The sequence below is a fragment of the Macrosteles quadrilineatus genome, unplaced genomic scaffold (genome assembly GCF_028750875.1).
Source record: "Macrosteles quadrilineatus isolate MER2022 unplaced genomic scaffold, UCM_ALF_1.0 Scaffold_3__2_contigs__length_128488019, whole genome shotgun sequence".
Lineage (NCBI taxonomy): Eukaryota > Metazoa > Arthropoda > Insecta > Hemiptera > Cicadellidae > Macrosteles > Macrosteles quadrilineatus.
In genome coordinates, this window is record NW_026542596.1 from 127,352,743 (window position 1) to 127,372,651 (window position 19,909).

General features: G+C 37.0%; 1 protein-coding gene across 1 annotated transcript in view; it reads left to right on the forward strand.

Annotated features, from left to right (window-relative positions):
- Positions 1 to 1,407: 1,407 nt before the first annotated feature.
- LOC128990754 (uncharacterized) overlaps positions 1,408 to 19,909 on the forward strand; it is a 36,842-nt gene continuing 18,340 nt past the window's right edge. Inside the window, exon 1 of the mRNA XM_054413311.1 lies at positions 1,408 to 1,494. Coding sequence (XP_054269286.1) covers positions 1,471 to 1,494 — 24 coding nt within the window. The 5' untranslated portion in view covers positions 1,408 to 1,470. The remainder of the gene's footprint in view (positions 1,495 to 19,909) is intronic.

The window sequence follows — 19,909 nt, forward strand, 5'->3', positions numbered from 1 at the left end:
TTTTTAAAGAACCAACATTGTATCTTTTGCATACCGACGCCGTTGCAAGGCATGGGTGTAGTGGCTAGTTTTGTATGAATGTCAAAATCAACATTTATTCGAAAGAGTTCGTGAACAAGCATGATCTGACCATGGGGACAGAGAATTATGGTGAGTCCCCGAATTCTATTTACACAATTTTGGAAAGCTCATAAAAGCAAAAAGAAAATTATTGTGAAGTATTTTTGTACGGTTAAAACTTCAAATTATTCAAATTAAAAATTGATTCAAATAATTTAATCCATACGAAGAAATTCAAAACATCGTAAAACTAAAACTATCGAGTTATTCTGATGCAAAATAAGTTAACTGTTGTAGTTTGCTTGTTTTGGATATATTTTATCACATTTTGAAAATTGGTTTATTTCATCCAAAGCGTTTATTATTTAACTGAAAACACTCTAAATTACCTTTCCCGTGTCAGAAAAGTACTAAATACTCGTTCAACTTAATGCCATATAAATAAAAAATAAATCTGACATGTTTAAGGAGATATTTAAGTGTGGATGGATAAATATTTGTTTATTTAACAAATTAACAATGGAAAATGAAATCCAATGTGGATGAAATTTGCTTAATACAGCTTAGCTGCGGTGGGGATATTAAAAAAAAACTTTGTAAATAAAAAAAAAACATTTTGTAGTGAGCTGACAGATATATTAGCTGACAGATGTTTTAAATAGTTTTATTGAATTTTGGTTGCTAAGAAGAGGATAATAAAAAGACCAGAGATATTTTTAGACTTTAAATTAAAAAGTGGTTCATTTTATTTGCACTGAACAATTGATTGTTATTTATCTTTAAAAAGTATGTTAAATTAAAATAATCATATTTAGTGGAAATCTTTAGACTTTTATTTCAGGTATTCCTGCTGGTATAAATTAAATCTCCTATTTATACGAAGTTCTTTTCACTAAAGTTTTTATGACATGTTTACAAAGTGCCCAAACCGAAACATACATACGACTGAACAGTGCGTTGCGCAGAGAAGAAGGAAAGCAAAGGAAGGACACTCTAGTACGGCAAAAGTTTATCGATGCGAAACTAAAACAACCGAGGGACTCGCACATTGATTTGTTAACTTTTGTCAAGTGTGTAGGCCACAAGGCCAGGGAATAAATGTGGTAGTTTAATTTGAATGTTTCTTTCTCATCTTCCCCTATTTAATCATCCTTAAAGTTCTAGGAAGGCCAAATGCTCGAAATCACCATAGGATTAGGGAACCCATTATTGCCGCTTTAGTGCAATGCTCGATTTCACCAAGTTTTGGGGTTTCGTGCTCGAAATCAGTGCGCCCGTTCCCCGGTAGTCCGTGACCTTGCGGGCGGTGGTGGCCAGCAGGGCGGAGTCCCCAGCCCAGGCCCAGTACACTGTGACCCGCGTTGTGCCGCGGTACTAAGTGCTCAGCATGAAGCCTAGCGAGTGATAGTCATGACTACGGTGGCCTGCACTTTGGTCAGTATTTGTTTATTACTTTGCCTTGACTTAAGGTGTTGAAGGAGACATCCAATAAGGATCTGTTGCCAGTTTGTTACTCATAGATTCATAGTTTAAACTAAAGTCAAGTGCTACGGTGGAAGTTAATTCTATTTCAGTTTTTCATACTATAATTGATGGAGATATACAATATGCTACAGACAACAATGAATTACGCTTTTAGTTTGACAGGACTAAAATTTGGTTTATACGAAATAAAGTGGCCCTTTACGACAATTTTTCAGTGGATCAATTGAAATAAGTAATTATTACTCTAAATCTAGCTATAACTTACAAAAAGGAAAGGTATATCTACTTCACCGAGTCAAAGGCTTTATTCATTCAATCCTTTTAATAATTTATTTTTATAAATTTGTGTCACGAAATTGGGGTCACAGTTTATTGTGTTAGTTTTCTTTGTATTGTTGGTTAAATACATTTGGTTATATGTCTAGTGTTCATTCTATTGGTAAACAAACTAGGGATATTTATTGCCGAGTTTTCAACGTATTGGAAGGAGGGCTCATTTCTTTAAGTCATCCAATTTAAAGTTTCTAGCAACGATTTAACCATCAGTGTTTCACTAACAATGAATATGCTATTTCAAGCTTTAAAAAAATAATTAAAACTGTGACATAAAATATTTTGGTAACAATTATACGAAACAAATCCTAAATATTACAAATACATGCACTATCTACGTCATTGAAATAACAAGTGAATCAGCTGTAGTTCAATCCAACATTCCCTTGAACCTTTGAACCTTTGTTCATTTTTATTCCAATTAATGCATTAATATTTTTAACAACGGCCTACAGTTAAGTTTTACATTATTTCTGATAATATTAAATGATTAGAGTTCAAACGCTTATAGTTATTTTAAACGTAATTAATCCACAAATGAAGTTAGCTTAAAGAAATAGTGTACCGTTATTCTACCATAAGTTTGTATTTTATCCACCATCTTAATTTTGTCATGCTGAGAATTCAACTTAAAAGATCTTACCATACGATGAACTTTACATAACAGAAAACAATTAATGGCTTTCAAAATTAGCGTTTTCAAATAGTCACCACTGACCAAAAAAACGTCGAGCGGAGCTTTTGGAAAAGCCATAAACAAAATCAGTCCATTACACGTCATAAAGGTGGTGCCTAAACGATTTTCTATATTTATGAGCCCGGCCAGTATGTAAATGACAAGACTGTCCTCGTATGCCTGTCATAAAGCCATTCAATTAACTTTGTCAAGTTTGCTTCCTTGGTGCCGGCGTCACCGCGTCGCGTCACTGTAAACGTCAAATTATACAATTAACATGTCTCTTTAATGACCAAAACAATCTTGTGCACATTTTTTGTCTCCATTAGTTAGGCTTAAGCTTTAAAAGGCTTTTCTATGCGGCTTCCTTTGTACAATTAATAGCACTTTTTGTAATTTATTTTGTATTTTTTGTAATTCTTACATGAATAAACAACTTGGGAAATAGTTATTTTTATCTTTGTTCCTAAAATGCATTGTTTTCTTTTGTTCTTTGTCGCCTTTTCAACAATTATTTGATTCTTCGTTTAACTTTGTTCAAATTCTTCGGGCATGGAACAAACATTTATTGATAACGGGGGTTTTCTCGTGTTTCTTTAATTTTTATTTACAGTTTTCCACATTTTGTAAATAAAGTTATGAAAAGTGTTTCATATTAACATACGAAATTTTGGTACACCTCAACTACTAGACAAACACATTAATTATTTGTGTATATATTAATTATTATTGTTATTTGTATTAGTGTCCTGCAATAGAGCTAAAACTACACAAACCTCATAGAAAGAAATTACATTTTCTTCGACAATGAATATTTTCCCCCTAGGACGCTAGGCACGAGCCCGGAATTGTTTTTCACGTTACTTCAGGCTGGACTTAGGGGTTGCGGCATTATCAATTAGGTAAAACCCATTGTTGATTTGGCGGGATTTGAACCTGGTACTTCAGAGACTGAAGTCCCGCGCTCTACTACACCAGCTCGCTCCTTCGACGATGAATATAATTACTGTCAAAGTGGTTCGATAGGTCACTTTTTACTATGTTATACCTATTTTTTTACTGCTATGATTTTTTACACCAAGTACGTAGAGGGAGTTGAATGTTTTAAACTCTACCGAGAAATACTGCATACGATCACCACTTTTCTGTACAAACAACATTCCTGCGGTTTTACTCCGATCTGCTCTAAATGTGAAGCGATCTTACGTAACCTTTCTTTCCATACTGACTATTTGCGCTACAGACAAAGCCCACATAACATCAGTGTTACCTGAATGAACAATTCACATTGTAACTATGACCTTGAAAGCAAGCCCTTGTTATCAGTAACTCCTTGGACTTCCCAAGCCAGAGCCAACCGCCGTCAGCTACGACCAAATTACCGTTCACGTGATCGGGATTTCGATCGGTCTATTTTTAGCGAACGTGTTTTCGGATTTGTTTATGAGTGTTGTTTCTACCACGCCCCCTGAATTGCTAGGAACGCCGAATATCTTCATCTTATAGCGTGAATAAAAATGGAGAACACTACTACAAAAGTGTATCCTATAATCATTGATTGAACATCAAGGTTTGATATTAAAGCGTTATCAAAAGAATCTGTTACAGCTTACGAGAATTTTTATGTAAAAACCTTTTTCATGATTGGTCTAGAAAGAAGTTTTGCACATATAAATGCTAATATAAAAGTATATATTTTATATTTTACTTTAGGATCTTAGCCCATGGTTGGCATCAGTTTATTTAATATGCTTCCAGAACAATGTATCCATGTATAAATCCAAAGTACCCATGAACTTAGAGAAAACTACAAGTCACACCCCCATAAACCATAAATAAATTTCAATGAAAAGTATAAAGTATATAAGTATATACATATATTAAAATGTTCGTCATGATGAGAAACATTGCGCAAAACTATCCATTATTTCATAAATTGCCCTTTAAGGTCGTAATTCCTTCCTGAAGGGAACTTTCCATATACCTAATGTTAAAAATGCCTCAGCTGTACTTATTTGTGTGTTATTCTTTTTAATTTATTACCTTATTAAAATCAGATGTGATTTTTTCTTATTGTATTACTGTATTCTGTTTTGTTTATTTCAGCTTAACTTAACCAATCAATAGTTTTATTAATACTTATGAAGTCAAACGGGGTGAAGCCCGTAGGTAACAGCTAGTTATTAAATGAATATTTTGTAAATAATATTCAACCTTAAAGGAGGTCAGATAATGTGTTTTGTTTAAAATTTGAAATAAAAACATACCAAGATAAACCAAAAAAGACACATAAGCCTTTAAAATTATAAACATGGTACAGTATTAGTTTGGTTTAAAATAACACAATCCAACCTAACCACCAATAAAGATCTGCATAAATAAATTATCGATGTTTTATAGAATAAATCACACATTGTAGGCTATAACACATTTCGTAACACCATTAAATTAGCGATACAAGAAATAGTAGTACAAAAAAGAATTGCAAATATCTAACCTGTCGATTTTGTTACAAAAAACTGTAACACTATTATAGAACCGGTTTTGTAGATTATCTTTTTCTGTTCCTTTGCTATAAATAAAGCGATTTTACAACAGCTACAAACACAAACTCTACTTTATCGTTAAACGTGGAGGCTGAAACCATGATTATATCATAATGCCTTCGTTAGGAAAGGCCACTCGTTAGTTGAATATCATTCACGTAATCTCAAATATTTGACCGCGCTGTGGTTTTGACCTTGATAATTACTCTACATTATAATGACCAATTTATAGAGACTGACTCAACTATTTCCTTTGGTGGTCTCGAATCCTATTCAGGGTGCCCATAAAAAACGTTTCAGGACTTTGGGAAATGAATCCTCATACTAAAAGGAAGAAAAAAGTTTATGTGAAGGTATGTCCGAAAATGCATATTTACTTATCCGCCAATTTTTTTTATACAAAAATATTTTGACCTGTGAAGTTTTTCATTCGATGATTATGAAATTTGGTACCCATGTTAACATACACAAGACCTATTATAGAAAAAATAATAAAGTTGTTCCAATAGTAAATTTCAAACGGCGGCAGTTTGGATTTTTATAACTTAAATAACTCATTAACGGCTAGTTCTAAAAAAGATTTCAGGGCTACTTTTTTAGCATTTTTAATTCCTTATCAAACGATACCAAGATCAAAAAGATCGGACAGAAGATAACTGAAATATAACGTTTTTTGTGTAAAAATAAGGCAAAGTTAGTCGGGGAAACCTTATTAGATTTGCCTGGTCTTACAGCTAAAAAACGTTATATTTCAGTTATTAAAATGGTTTATTTAAAAATTAACTACAACTTTAACGTTGGAAATATGACCATACAGACGTCGAGCTTTCACCATACCTCTTTCATCTCTCCAAAAAGAAAGAGTTAAACATGTCGATGAACTTAGAAGACATAAAAAGTCAAAACCGAGTTGAACTTTTCAAAATAGCCGCATCACCTCGTCACCCGGGGCTCCGCCCAGTTCAACGGTCTCCAACAACACTGGGGACCGTTGATCCCTGAGGAATCCCATCTCGTCACCTCCGACCTGGGCCCTGGGCAACCTGCCAGGGTCCTCCCCATTGGACACGCCATGATAGGGTAAGATCTTGTTTAAAAATGTCTCCATACAATTGACCCTACACAGGCCTCAACATAATTTTTGAAGATTTTAGAGACTAAGTGGATATTTCACCAAACCCGTGTGAAAAATCCAAAAGCATGTACAAGTATTTTGAATTTTAAAATTTAAAGAATTTTGAAAAGGAGCTCCATTAAAGAACGTGTAAGGATACATAGCAAATTTAAGGTATCCAAAATGGTAACACAGTAAGTATTTTCTATGAGTTTCTACAGCAATTCTGACCCAGTATAAATTCATTGCCAAATATTTCTTTGGATACTAAACGTGTATTTGTTCGTATTAAATTTCCTTACAGTTATGAATGAGTGAATTAAAAATCCTTTATTGAGGCGAACTTAGGACCTCACCGTCCTTTCTTACAGATAACCTCCATATTTGTGCAGTTATAGTGATGATCCTTCAGTAGTAGGGGCTACACTCGATCGTTTTATGGAGTTTTCCTTTTTAAGTTGTAAGGTTCATAAAGTTAAAATGGTTGTAATGAGTTGATGAGGTTCGATTCCAAAGATCGTTTAAAATTACATTTTAAAACCTAAATACAAATTTTTGTTATTCTAGACTTACTCGTAGAACGGACGGTTGCATATGCCATATACAGTAGTTTCAATCCACAATATGTATTCCCTTACTACAATAGTTTCCTTCTGACTTCTTCTGTGATTTATTCGTTTGGATATGTTTGACGAAGGAAACTACTTTTAGAGTAGACTACCTACACTGAAGAAAGAAGTTCAAAATTAGTCTTGTGGCCCAAATTTCTACAGCCTTTTAGGCCAGGTTCATGACAATTTAAATTCCTTTGAGTTTGGTAACGAGTTAATTTTTGAATCTCAAGATAATTCAAAATCTCGTTGTTTTAAACCAAACTGAGTTTTTACCACACAAGACCTCATAGGCCAGTTGCATATTCCCTATGCAGTTCCATGGTGGCGTCACATAGTTATTGTGAGCTCAGACCGGCGCGGCGCGGCCCGTTCACCATAAGCCTTGACCTTTCGCATTATAATCACTTTCACTGTTATTAGTCAGCCCAATCATATCTCCCCCCACACAACCATGCAGCCTAACTCCACATTCAACCGTTGGCAGCCCTGTTTACAGCTGTTTAATTGCTCGCCTACGCAAGGTGGACCACCGTCATTATCCAAATGCGCATGTTTGGTACTGAATTACAACCCGGCGCAGGTTGGGGAAGCTATGTATCAAGGTTAAAAGTTGTTTTCGGTAGAAATTTGCAAGAAGTATAATTTCCCGGTATTAAAAAAATGTTGCGGTTAAGTTTTATATAACGTTTCTACAAATACTAATCCGTTGTTCGATATTTTGGTGTACACTCTGTTAGATTTGTTTGTTTGTGACAATTAGGAGCATTCAGATATGGGCAAGCCTTTAAATGCAAAGATGGCTAGGCTTGAGAAACATCAGAAAATTCATGTTAAATTTAGGGCCGGTTGCTGAGTTCGGGATTTAGCTAAGTTCTAGACTTAAACCGGCTTTAGACTCAGGAGTCTAAAAAAATGGCTTGCTGAGTCAGGGTGATAGCGAAGCCCAGATCTTAATAGACTCTGGAGTTTATTTGGCTGGTTGAACTCTGGAGTTTAAGATTTGACTTGCCGAGTCAAGGATCGATAAGTCCAGGACGAAGCGTTTTGAAGCTTCGTCTAACAACATATGTGATTGACTGATCTTGTGATTAAACATACAATCGTTTTACAGTTTTGCAAAGGGATTTTATTAGTCTCAAATTAAGCAATGAACTAACAAGGTCTTTTACTGTTCCCCTTTTGGGTTTTGAATTCATAATTTACATAAAACACAGCAGAATACCAAAACCAGGAAAATACACACACACCTCATAAGGTACTTGGTCAACTTTAAACAAAATGCAAAAGTCAAGGTGTTCAATGTCGACTTAAAAATATTCCAAGTCAAGTTCAAGATGTCCAATGTTACTTAATGTGTAAGTTCAAGTGCTCAAACTCGAGTCCAAGCTGTTCAATGTTCATTCAACTATTTTATATCTGACCCAGCTTTAAGGTATGTGCACGTTTACCTTATACATGTAACTCTTTTATTGTTGGATTAGGTATATTGGGAGTTTAAAGAAGACAAATCAGTCTTATTAGAGTCTCGAAGTATTCACATAGTAAATGAGGGCTGCTTCACTGTTTTCCATGATGGCGAATGGTTATTTGTGTGAGCCAGACACAGAATGCGCTAGTGACTAAAATTATATTTTCTACTATTTTTGTTGCTGGCCAAGTTGATGTAGCTTTATATATACGATTTATCTCTGAAAAGGAAGATCATTTTTCATTTTACGTTTTTAATCATAATTTATATTTTTTATAACCTGGCTTAAATACATTACTGTGCCATTGTTTTCTTTTGGTTGTGAATTCTTGGGTAACAATGAAATCCATAACGGCTATACTATAGGAGCAAAACATCTTTAATTAACTAAACCCCATAAATACACCTAACTACCACCACACAGAGTTCGTTTGCGTATTTCGTGAGTCCCGACTTGTACAACAAAACAACGAGAATTTCAGGAATTTCCTCGTGAGTGAGATCAGTGGTAAGGCACGCCGTACTTGCCACACACGCACATTAGTGGCTAGGTCAATAAATTACCTCCAGTACACGGTGTGTAGTTAGCAGATAGGACGGTTGGATACACACTACATAGCCTGGCTAGAGGCTAGAGGCAGTTACTGGAGACAAAGCACAGAGTCCAGAGTACAGGGATCACGGCCGCAGCAGCCTTCGAGTCTCACGTGCAATGTGGGTAATAACGGGGAATATGTCTATGCGGAAATGAAACGGCTCATTTGAGGTGCTGGGAGTCAATAAGAATTGGTAATTTAAAACACACAATGAACGAATTGTGTATATTTATAGGCATGTACTGTGGATGCGATTCCCTAGTGTGGATTAACGTCCGAACCAATGAGTACTACGACTATCCACAGTAATATCCTGAAAACAAGAGCAATTTGTTTCTACCAAAGCAAAAATGTGGTTCGGATTCCACTATAAACTGTAGGTCCCTTAGTTGCCATTAGCTGTATGGGCTATTAATTAACAGCTGTGTCTAAGGAACATGTCGGCCTTAGTCAGTAACAAGGGCAGTTGCCTAGTTGTGCCGATTGTCAGGGGTAGCCCTAATCTCGAATGCCCAGTTGCACCGATGGTCATTTTAGGGTGATGCCCAGTTGCACCGGCGGTCAAAGATCCCTGACGCCCTCCCCTAACATTGAAATGTTGTTAAACGTAGTTAGTACGGTAAACGTTAGGTTAGGTTAGGTTAGGTTGGGTTAGGTTGGGTTAGGTTAGGTTTACAAAAAATACAATTCAGTGAATATATTTCAAGACGAAGAGATAAACGTTTATGGCAAAATTATATGATAGAGTGTGTTGAGTCTATGTGTTTTTAATGTTTGTTTGTTACTCTTTACCCCGTAGCAAAGAAAGGGTAAGCTGCTAGTTCCCTATATATGGTAAATATTTAGCGCAGACTATATACGATGGAACGGTATATAAGAGCGTTCGAGGTGGGGAAGGAGAATTCAAGCATGACAGATTCTTGACCACCGGTGCAACTGGGCACTCTTGGGATGAAGGACTTTGTCGACCCTTGCAAATTCCTTTGACCATCGGTGCAACTGGGCATCAGCCGTAACAAGACAACAAGATAGCACCACTCATCCTACACGCATCTCCATTCATACTTGGCTTAAAATACCTACTTTGTCTGGTTGGCATTTCATTGGAAAGTATTAAATAAGAACAAAATCAATGTTAACAGTTGTTCTAGGGAAGCGAGTTCGTCTAGTGGTAGACCTCGGGACTTAGATACGTGAGGTTACGTTTATAAATCACGAACTCCAAGTTAGCCTGAAATGTGTAAAACATTTCCAAACAAAGCGTTCTAAAACCAGGTGTGCGTAAAAAAATCAGTTCTTCCGATTTATTTGGAAACTAGACATTTTAATCTAAAGGATTGCTTGATTTCATCTCACTTGTCCAAGTAATTCCAAGAAATTTACCAGTACAGTAACAAAGACCATAAATTTTCCGTAAATTCATCATAGATTTTTACACACTTATATTAAATAATACACTTTCAACGAAAATATTGTAGCTGTCTTGTTTCGTGTAGCATTTCATCTTGTGATGTGGAAAATAATGAGTTTTTTATGTAACACAGACTGTTTTCAAAGAGAAATTGAGGTTAGGAAAATAACAGGAATTTCAAAATGGTGGTCAAGAAGGAGGAGGTTAAGTCAAAAAACTCATCTATTAGCAGGAGTTCGAGTCATATATCAAAAATGCAAATCTAAAGTAGAATTTTGCTGTTACCCTATCAATGCAAGTTTCGGTTCTCTTAAAAAAACTTGGCCTATTTTGAACGGTACTGTACTCTTAATTTATATCAATATGAAAAACTATAAACTATACAAAAAATGATAGTTGTCAACAATTTGATTGAATACTGCACCAGATTTGCTTTCCAGAGCATTTGTTTTACACTGAACCATAAAGCTGGACACTTTATAACGAAACCTCAAAAATCGGTAAGAGATTTCCAACTATTTTGGCTGTCGAACCCGTCAAAGAAGTTACCGAAATACGATATGTGGACCATTGTCCCACAAAAATATGAATATTAATAAATAAACTATAAATGGACTCTCAAAACACTAAAAAATCATTAAATTGAACTATTATACGGTCCCGCACCATTTTACCCTGCGATGCATACGAATACCTCACTTTTCCATAGAAAATTCACTCACAAGGTTTTCCACATGTAGCTGTTTAGAATATATTATCCCGTCCTATCAGACTAAATGCAACATTGATTACGCTGTAGATGACAAACATCACTGCACATACTTTTACGCTGCAAACCATTAATTTTTGGTCTCTTGCTTCTTGTTCAAACGTTGAAATGGCATTCTAAGATATGGTGATATGGATTACTTTTAAAAAAATTCTTAGAATTCAAAGGCTGGAACTATTGCAAGAAGGTGCAAATAGAAAAGAAGTGGTGTAACTTGGCTTTACTGCAGGTCATTGCAGTCGAGCTGTTCCCTTTCTTGGAAGTATAAATGATGCCTTGCGGACCAGAGTCCACTTTTGGTTCCTTTTGGGACAGCGCTAAATTAAAACAAGATTGCAGGTCTTTTACTGTCGTAAATTATAGACAATCTTCGGGTTTATTTCAACCTTTTATTTGTGTTGTCGCGTTTCAAAGGCTTAAACCCTTCGAGATTCTATAGTTTAGTACCACTCAGAGAAAAACTCAAACAGTGACGAAATCTTAGATCACTTAAAAACCATAAAACGTGTAAAAAATCCTAAAACATACCAGTCATGAAAATAAGATGGACAAAAGAGTCATTGACGCCGTGGAGGGCGTGTTCAAATACATCTAAAGTTCTCATAGAACGAAAACCCTATCCTTTAGGTATCTGTACCTACATATTGGACTCCAGAAACACTCAGCATTCACGACATTAAAATTCCCGAATGTTAAAACATAAACAGTATTCGTGATAAAATCCATTTTGGTGGTCTGCAAGTTTAGAACTTAGTCCTTAACGACATAAGCCATACGCTCACAAGACCAGCCGTGATGTGAAAAAATAAACCATAACCTTTATGATAACAGTCGAGATTTCTCCTCATAATGTTCTTTTGAGAAGTGCATATAAGAGAAAACTAGTTCTTTCTATCTCTTAATGCTTATAGGTAAGCTGATCTTTATTGAAACAAGCCAATCTGTACAGACCTATAAAACCACTGCCAAAGCCGAGGCAGTCGTCAAAGGAACACGAACTGACCGTAAAACGAATCATTGACTATCTACGATCGATCTATTCAAATGAGTCTTTCACAAACCTGGTCAGTCATGTTGATAGACTCCGGTTTCTTGAAGGATACTGTCGACACTGTGACTCACCAAGACTTTTCTGTTTCTTGTCAAATATCTCAAACGCTTGTGACTATAGACTACTGACTTGTGCGGTGATAAAGGTGGTCTTTACGGTTAGGTCACAAAGGCAAACTGATGGTCACTAAGTAAGACCACGACTAGTTACACTGCAGTAAGCACACACGACATTGAAGTAATCCGATTAACGTCTTTTGCAGCAGAAAATAAATTGGCTTACTCCGACCACACAACGGTGAATATGAAAAGGGCGACTCTGACAACTGATACTAGATGATCATATCGCTTGTGGTATTAGGTTGGTGGAAACCCTGGCCTTGATCTGTTATCAACGTTACCCAGTGTCACTGGGTTTGTAGAGTCTTTGGCTATTAAGCTGGTCTGTTATCAACATTATCCATTGTCACTAGGTTTATAGATCCCTTGGCCGTGACGTTGACCTGTTATCAACATTATCCATTGTCACTAGCTTTATAGATCCCTTGGCCGTGACGTTGACCTGTTATCAACATTATCCAGTGTCACTGGGTTTGTAGATCCCTTGGCCGTGACGTTGACCTGTTATCAACATTATCCAGTGTCACTGGGTTTGTAGAGTCCCTGGCCGTGACACTGACCTGTTATCAACATTATCCATAGTCACTAGGTTTATAGATCCCTTGGCCGTGACGTTGACCTGTTATCAACATTATCCAGTGTCACTGGGTTTGTAGATCCCTTGGCCGTGACGTTGACCTGTTATCAACATTATCCAGTGTCACTGGGTTTGTAGATCCCTTGGCCGTGACGTTGACCTGTTATCAACATTATCCAGTGTCACTGGGTTTGTAGAGTCCCTGGACGTGACACTGACCTGTTATCAACATTATCCATAGTCACTAGGTTTATAGATCCCTTGGCCGTGACGTTGACCTGTTATCAACATTATCCAGTGTCAATAGGTGTCTAGAGTCATTGGCCGCGACGTTGGTCTGTTATCAGCATTATCCAGTGTAACTGGTTTTGTAGAGTCCCTGGCCGTGACACTGACCTGTTATCAACATTATCCAGTGTCACTGGGTTTGTAGAGTCCCTGGCCATTACATTGGCCTGTTATCAACATTATCCATTGTCACTAGGTTTCTAGAGTCCCTGGCCGTTAAGTTGATCTGTTATCAACATTATCCAATGTCACTGGGTTTGTAGAGTCTTTGGACGTGACGTTGGCCTGTTATCAACATTATCCAGTGTCACTGGGTTTGTAGAGTCCCTGGCCGTGACGTTGGTCTGTTATCAACATTATCCAGTGTCACTGGTTTTGTAGAGTCCCTGGCCGTGACACTGACCTGTTATCAACATTATCCAGTGTCACTAGGTGTCTAGAGTCATTGGCCGCGACGTTGGTCTGTTATCAGCATTATCCAGTGTCACTGGTTTTGTAGAGTCCCTGGCCGTGACACTGACCTGTTATCAACATTATCCAGTGTCACTGGGTTTGTAGAGTCCCTGGCCGTGACACTGACCTGTTATCAACATTATCCAGTGTCACTGGGTTTGTAGAGTCCCTGGCCGTGACACTGACCTGTTATCAACATTATCCAGTGTCACTAGGTTTCTAGAGTCCTTGGCCGTGACGTTGGTCTGTTATCATCATTATCCAGTGTCACTGGTTTTGTAGAGTCCCTGGCGGTGACACTGACCTGTTATCATCATTATCCAGTGTCACTGGTTTTGTAGAGTCCCTGGCGGTGACACTGACCTGTTATCATCATTATCCAGTGTCACTGGGTTTGTAGAGTCCCTGGCCGTGACACTGACCTGTTATCTTCGTCGTCCAGTGTCCACAGACCGGTCATCACTGATGACTCTATAAAAAGCCGATGTCTGAACCGGTTTCTGTTTCCGAGACCGCAAGGTCATCTGGACGTCGCCGCTGTTCGCACTCACTTCATCATTATTCACTTTACATTTTGAGTTTTATTCCTCGGACCTCTCAGCTAGTCTCTACTCAGTTTGATTCGGTTTGACAGGGTCGTCAGCAAATGACAAAAAACCTGCTACGCCGTTTTAATAATTTTTAATTACCTAAACGAGTTTCCCCCTCGATTAACTGTCAAAACAAGATTAGTGTGGTTTTTACGATGTCTGGACAAGTTTTTACATAAAGGTTGAATGTTAACTTCAGTGAGGAAATTAGTAGTGACATTAAATTGGCTGAAGCTTAACCAGTCTTGACATGTTGAGTACGTCTCATTAATACAACGAACACAAAGACAACCTTCAACAATAGCATCTCTTTGTGAATTTTTGTTTAGTAATAAAAATTAAATTATTAGATTGAGATGGTGACATGAATATGAATGCCGATAAGTGCGTAATTCCCCTAAATAGACCAATTCTATTTTCAGAGCGGACATTAATTGCGCCAACTTACCTGATTCAGGTAGTTGGGTACTCCTGAATTGCGCCAGCTACTCCAGGGAGCCACTAATACGTTCCGTAACCAAGCCAAGTGGTGGCCCTTTTTACAGTACAATTGAGTAGGTTTGGTTAGGTTATGCTAGGTTAGGTTAGATTAGGTTAGGTTAGGATGGGTTAAGATAGGATTGGTTAGTAGCCTATGCCACGTATAATTCCTTCTGCCGGCAACTCACCCCTACCTGGCTTGGGCTTGGCGCAACTATGGAACATTTTTGGGACAATTTGAGGGCTTGGCGCAACAATTAAGGAACTCTTTGGCGCAATTAATGCACGACCAACAGTCACTACCAACCATTATTGCAGAGGGAACCAGCCAGTGACTAATGGCAAGTCATGTGGTTGAGTGTACGGTCATTTAATCATAAAACACAGTTAACAGTCACTCTGGCTACTTATGCTACCAGTATTAACTCGTTTATAGAGTGCATGCGATACTACTGGTAGATATTACTGTCAGAACAACCACAAAAGGACAGAATTGTTAGTGTTGTGCATACTGAATGTCAGGTAATGATTTGTGATGATTGGCAGCCATGCTTTCACGATCTACCCATCTCTTTGCTTGGTCAAATATCTAAATGTAGATTCCCTAGACCAGTGCAAATCTGTATAATACTTTTGAATGCGCAAAGATAATTACAGAGATGAACTTTCATAACATATCTGGTTAACATGAATAAAACAGAAACAGAAACGTCACGGGTCCAAAATAAAACATGTTTGAATTATTGAATGGAATTGTCAAAAATACCAAACCTGTTACGGCTATTAGTATATCCATGCGGTATGTGATTCGGGCCAGTGACGTCATTTTCTTATGTTAATGATTCATACCGTTTCGGTTTCGTGCTGGTCGCTATACCTTTAGAATCGGGTAAACTAATTTTCAGCTACGGTGAAAACGTATTTTGACTCAGCTAGCTAAATGTACCAAGAAACCTGGTATCCAATGCACTTGAGCCTCAAGGATATATTTTTAGCTACCACACTTCACCACCATGATGGTTTAATTAACGTGTTTGCTCTATCATTAAGACTTTGAAGGAGCATTTCCATGGAAAGTGGGCATAGTTCGATAGAAAGTTAGCCATAGCTAAAGTCCTGTCCCATCTTTATTTGTTTATATGATTAATCATTGGGTTAGATATTCACCAGTCATAATTTAGTCAAGCCAAGTACAAAATTGACCAGTGTTGTGAGGCAGGGCTAGACATATACATGTATATCTCTAGCCCTGGTTGTGAGGAGTGTCTCAATCTTCAGGAAGAAATAGTTGTTCAGAGACTGGGTGTGTTTGTATCACACGGCGCGTGATCGCGGCCTTGTCTGTTAAGTGTTATAATCGCCTCTGGTAACTAATTGTTGCCTGTTACGAAACATTGCTTTAACGCATTCAATACATTTTAACACCGACCTACGATCCAACAGACAGCTCTGCACGCAGTATCATAGAGATAGTAATGAGAAGCCAACGGTTTGATGTAATTTTTGTCATAAAATTTTGGTTGTATGTTTTAGCATTAGCTATTTTAAATGTGTTATTTTTGAGTGGAGCGAAGCGAAGCTCTTTGGTATCGACATCTGTGCCAAATAAGTAACAATATCACGCAAAAACAGCTGGGCGTATTAGCCACATTTACCAAGAATATTTAAACATACATTGAGAAGGTTCGTAAAGAATAGTATATTTCGTACCTAGGGCCGAAAATGAGGTTTTGCCGGCTCGAGATAGTTTTTAAGTTCGAGACGAAGTCGAGAACTTAAATCGATCGAGAGCTGCAAAACCATTTCTGCCCGTGGTACGAACGCTATTTTTCACCACTTTATACCCTATTACCACTATTCACCACTATAATAATGCACACTGATAGTCAACACAACTACAACATTAAGGTTATGTAAAGAAATAATTTGAGGAATCAGCAAAAATAAAAATAAATAGTAGCTAGGCAACGGCGACAATAACACAATTCTATTGCAATGCTATGGATTTTGATTGTGTATTTAAAATGCATTCATGTTTTAAGTAAGTAAGCGGACAGCTGATTTTGCGGCCCCGGCCTGTAAAAACCTGCTCGGTCCCCAAATTTCTATGACAGCTGGCATGGCCAGCAAAACGTAACTTTCAGCCACCAATTAACGTTTGTAATACAGCCAAAAACATCATAGTGTGGTGAAAACAAATTTATATTTCACTAGTGGCTTATAGGGGCCATAGCCTCTAATTTAGACAAAAAAAAAACCATATATAAAAATACAAATAATCGAAATATGTTTTTAAAATTATCAATTGTATGTTACTTAAAATTAACAGTGTTTCTTGTTTTATATCTTGGGTTTCCTTCCATTGGAGTCGTATATTAAGTAGTTGCTTCTGATGTGTCAATGAAATACAAAAGTAAAATAATGATTAAATCAATAACACAACATATTAACAAATGGAAACGTGCACACGGTTTGGCCTGAGCCCGGAGAACGACGAATCAGAGCTGAAATCATACAGCCAAACATTGCACATCTTTTCTAGTTTAAAATTGAAGATTTGTTTTGTAATCCTACGAATTCTGTTATAGTTTCCATTTGAGAACCAAGTGTAAAGGTTAACATTATTATTAATTATTATGAGGGCAACTCTTCCATTTCGCGGTAGTAAGTCTGAAATATATCTATGAATTTGTCCCTGAATTGTAAGACAGTAAGGCCCATTTCCCGGAATATCTTTTTGTGTAGCGGAAAGCGACGCAAAAGCCATTGCACTGTTGTAAAGCCTTATTATTATTATTATTATTATTAGCCTCATGTTTTTTATGAAGTTCGAATCATGTAAAAACAGTTCATTTAGTTCGTCCTTTAATTGTGGTTGTGGCATGTCCATTATGGCAACATGCGTTGAAATGTCCATTTGTGGCCTCCTCTGCGAAGTGAAATGCGCCACAATGCATGCAAGTGCTTTAGGAGGACCTAGATTGTGAGAAGCAACACTCAACTCATTTTCCAGCGTTCTTCTAAAGACAGGTTGTAAAACAGCTTCTGGATTTCTTTCACAGTTAGGCCCTACATGACGTTCTCTTTTGCATTTCTTAAGTCTGTTGAATTCCTGGACACTCTTCCACGTCTTGCATGTCTTTCCCTACCCTGTCTAGTTACTTCACTCATTATAAAAACGAAAAACAAAAAATTAAACACAATTCATTTTGAAACATTGTTTACCAACATTGACTTTCGGAATCAATGTAAACATTGCAAATAAATAAGTAACAGCTGATAGAATGCAGACGTTTTTCAGTCCCCATGCATTTCTTATGGTGGATATTTTACGTTATATCTCGTTTTCTGGCAACTTTATGGGAATTCTTCCATTTTTCCCGAGTCCCTGGGGTCAAGACCTTTAATTTAAGACCTCTGATGATCCCACTTTTCTGCGACTTACCAGACGTCCACAATTTTCTGGTAAAAATTTGGTCTTACAGAATTATATATATAGATAACACCTATAACAATCAAAAGCAAATTAAGATTTTTAACATCTGTCTTATTGTCATCCACTATTGCAACAGAAAGAAACAGACGCCCGAAATTTACGGAGATAAACTACTCTATGTTTTGGGGTAAATGTTTTTGGAATACAATCCTTTCCATCAGTTATTTTCCACGAATACAATAAACTCATCGTTTTTCAACGCCATGCTTAAAGCAACGATGATAACCCATTAATTTACGAGAATACCAATAAGAACATATCTTGACAGCTGGAAGGAATGACTCCATAACAGAATAAGACAGATGATACAGAAGCCGCGAGGTATGCAAATGAGATGTAGGAATGTGACAATCTCCGTGTAGAAACATGGCTACCGAGTGTAATGGTCTGGCTACCTGACTACCGTGTGTGGAAAATAAAACATAATTGGGACTAAATGGTTAAATAAAATAAGTTCTAGGGTACAATAAGCCACTAACTTTTTAGATGCATTTAATTCATTTTCTTTCCAATTATAAATTGCTGATAAACTTGCCATTTTATTCGTTTTGACTGTTTTCTAAACGCCCAAATATTGAACAATCACTCAATGGTAATTTATAGACATTGTGCTAGCAACTGAATATTTTACCTTTAATTTCCACTATTGTAGCTTATATCTACGTTTGTTCGATCCAGTTTGTTTGTATTTTTTTCAATCTTATTTAATATTTGTCTTTTTGCTACCCTGTGATTTTAAAAACCTTAAAATCCTCTTTCAAGGATATTTCATCAAGACGGCATAGTAATAGTTGTATCAGAGCCTTATACTTACTTACTGCTGTGGCCACTGGTACCCTAAATGGTACTTGGCATTTCCAACACACTGCCTCCGAACATCTCTGAATCTTGTGTCCTCCTTCCTTTTACCCAGTTTTCGTATGTCCTTTTGTACTTGGTCCCACCATCTCAATTTAGGTCTACCAAGGGGTCTTCTCCTGCTGGGTTGTTCTCCAGTACTTTCTTTGGTAACAAGTTGTCTTCTTTTCTTACGATATGTCATGCCCGTCCCTTCTACGCAGTGACAATATCCGGATCTTTAAATAGTTCCTTCAGTTCCCAATCTCAAAATCAATTCTCAAACCCAAAAGATTCAAAAACACAATCAGAGCCTTATAGTAAAAGAAAATCTAGAAAGTCTTTGAGGTTCAGGATTGGTTTGCAGGAGCAACACCAACTCGAGTATACCAAAGTGTTACTTGTATCCTACAGACTCAACTGGGTCGTTTATTTCCTTCAGATTGGAAGGCTGTTGCCTCAGTGTTGATAAATTCCACCTGAACACAATCTCAAGATATTTATCGAGTAAATAATCTTTATCTCGGATAAACTGGGTCACACAGTGCTGGGCGTTTGGATTTCGTTTGGAGAAAACAAGGACACAATTCATCGGCTGTTAAACATGTGGCACAGAACACAGTGAAAGGGAATATGTAACCGAGAAATCCTCGCGATTGAGATCTCAGAAAAACCTTGAATGGCACGCAGTAGTTACATATTTATTTCCGCATATTTAAATAAATTAGAAGACAGAGTGGTTATCAATCAAGACTTGAAAATCCAAGTAATGCAAAATTGTTTGCTTCTAAAAACAACATTCATATTGATAATAAGTGATATTGATATTTTCCCCGGTACGAAAACCCAAATTTGGCTGAACTTTGTAAATAAAGATATAAAACGATATAATTTGTTTTACTAAAATGTATAATGATGTTATAATGAGTTTTCAAAAGGTATGTAA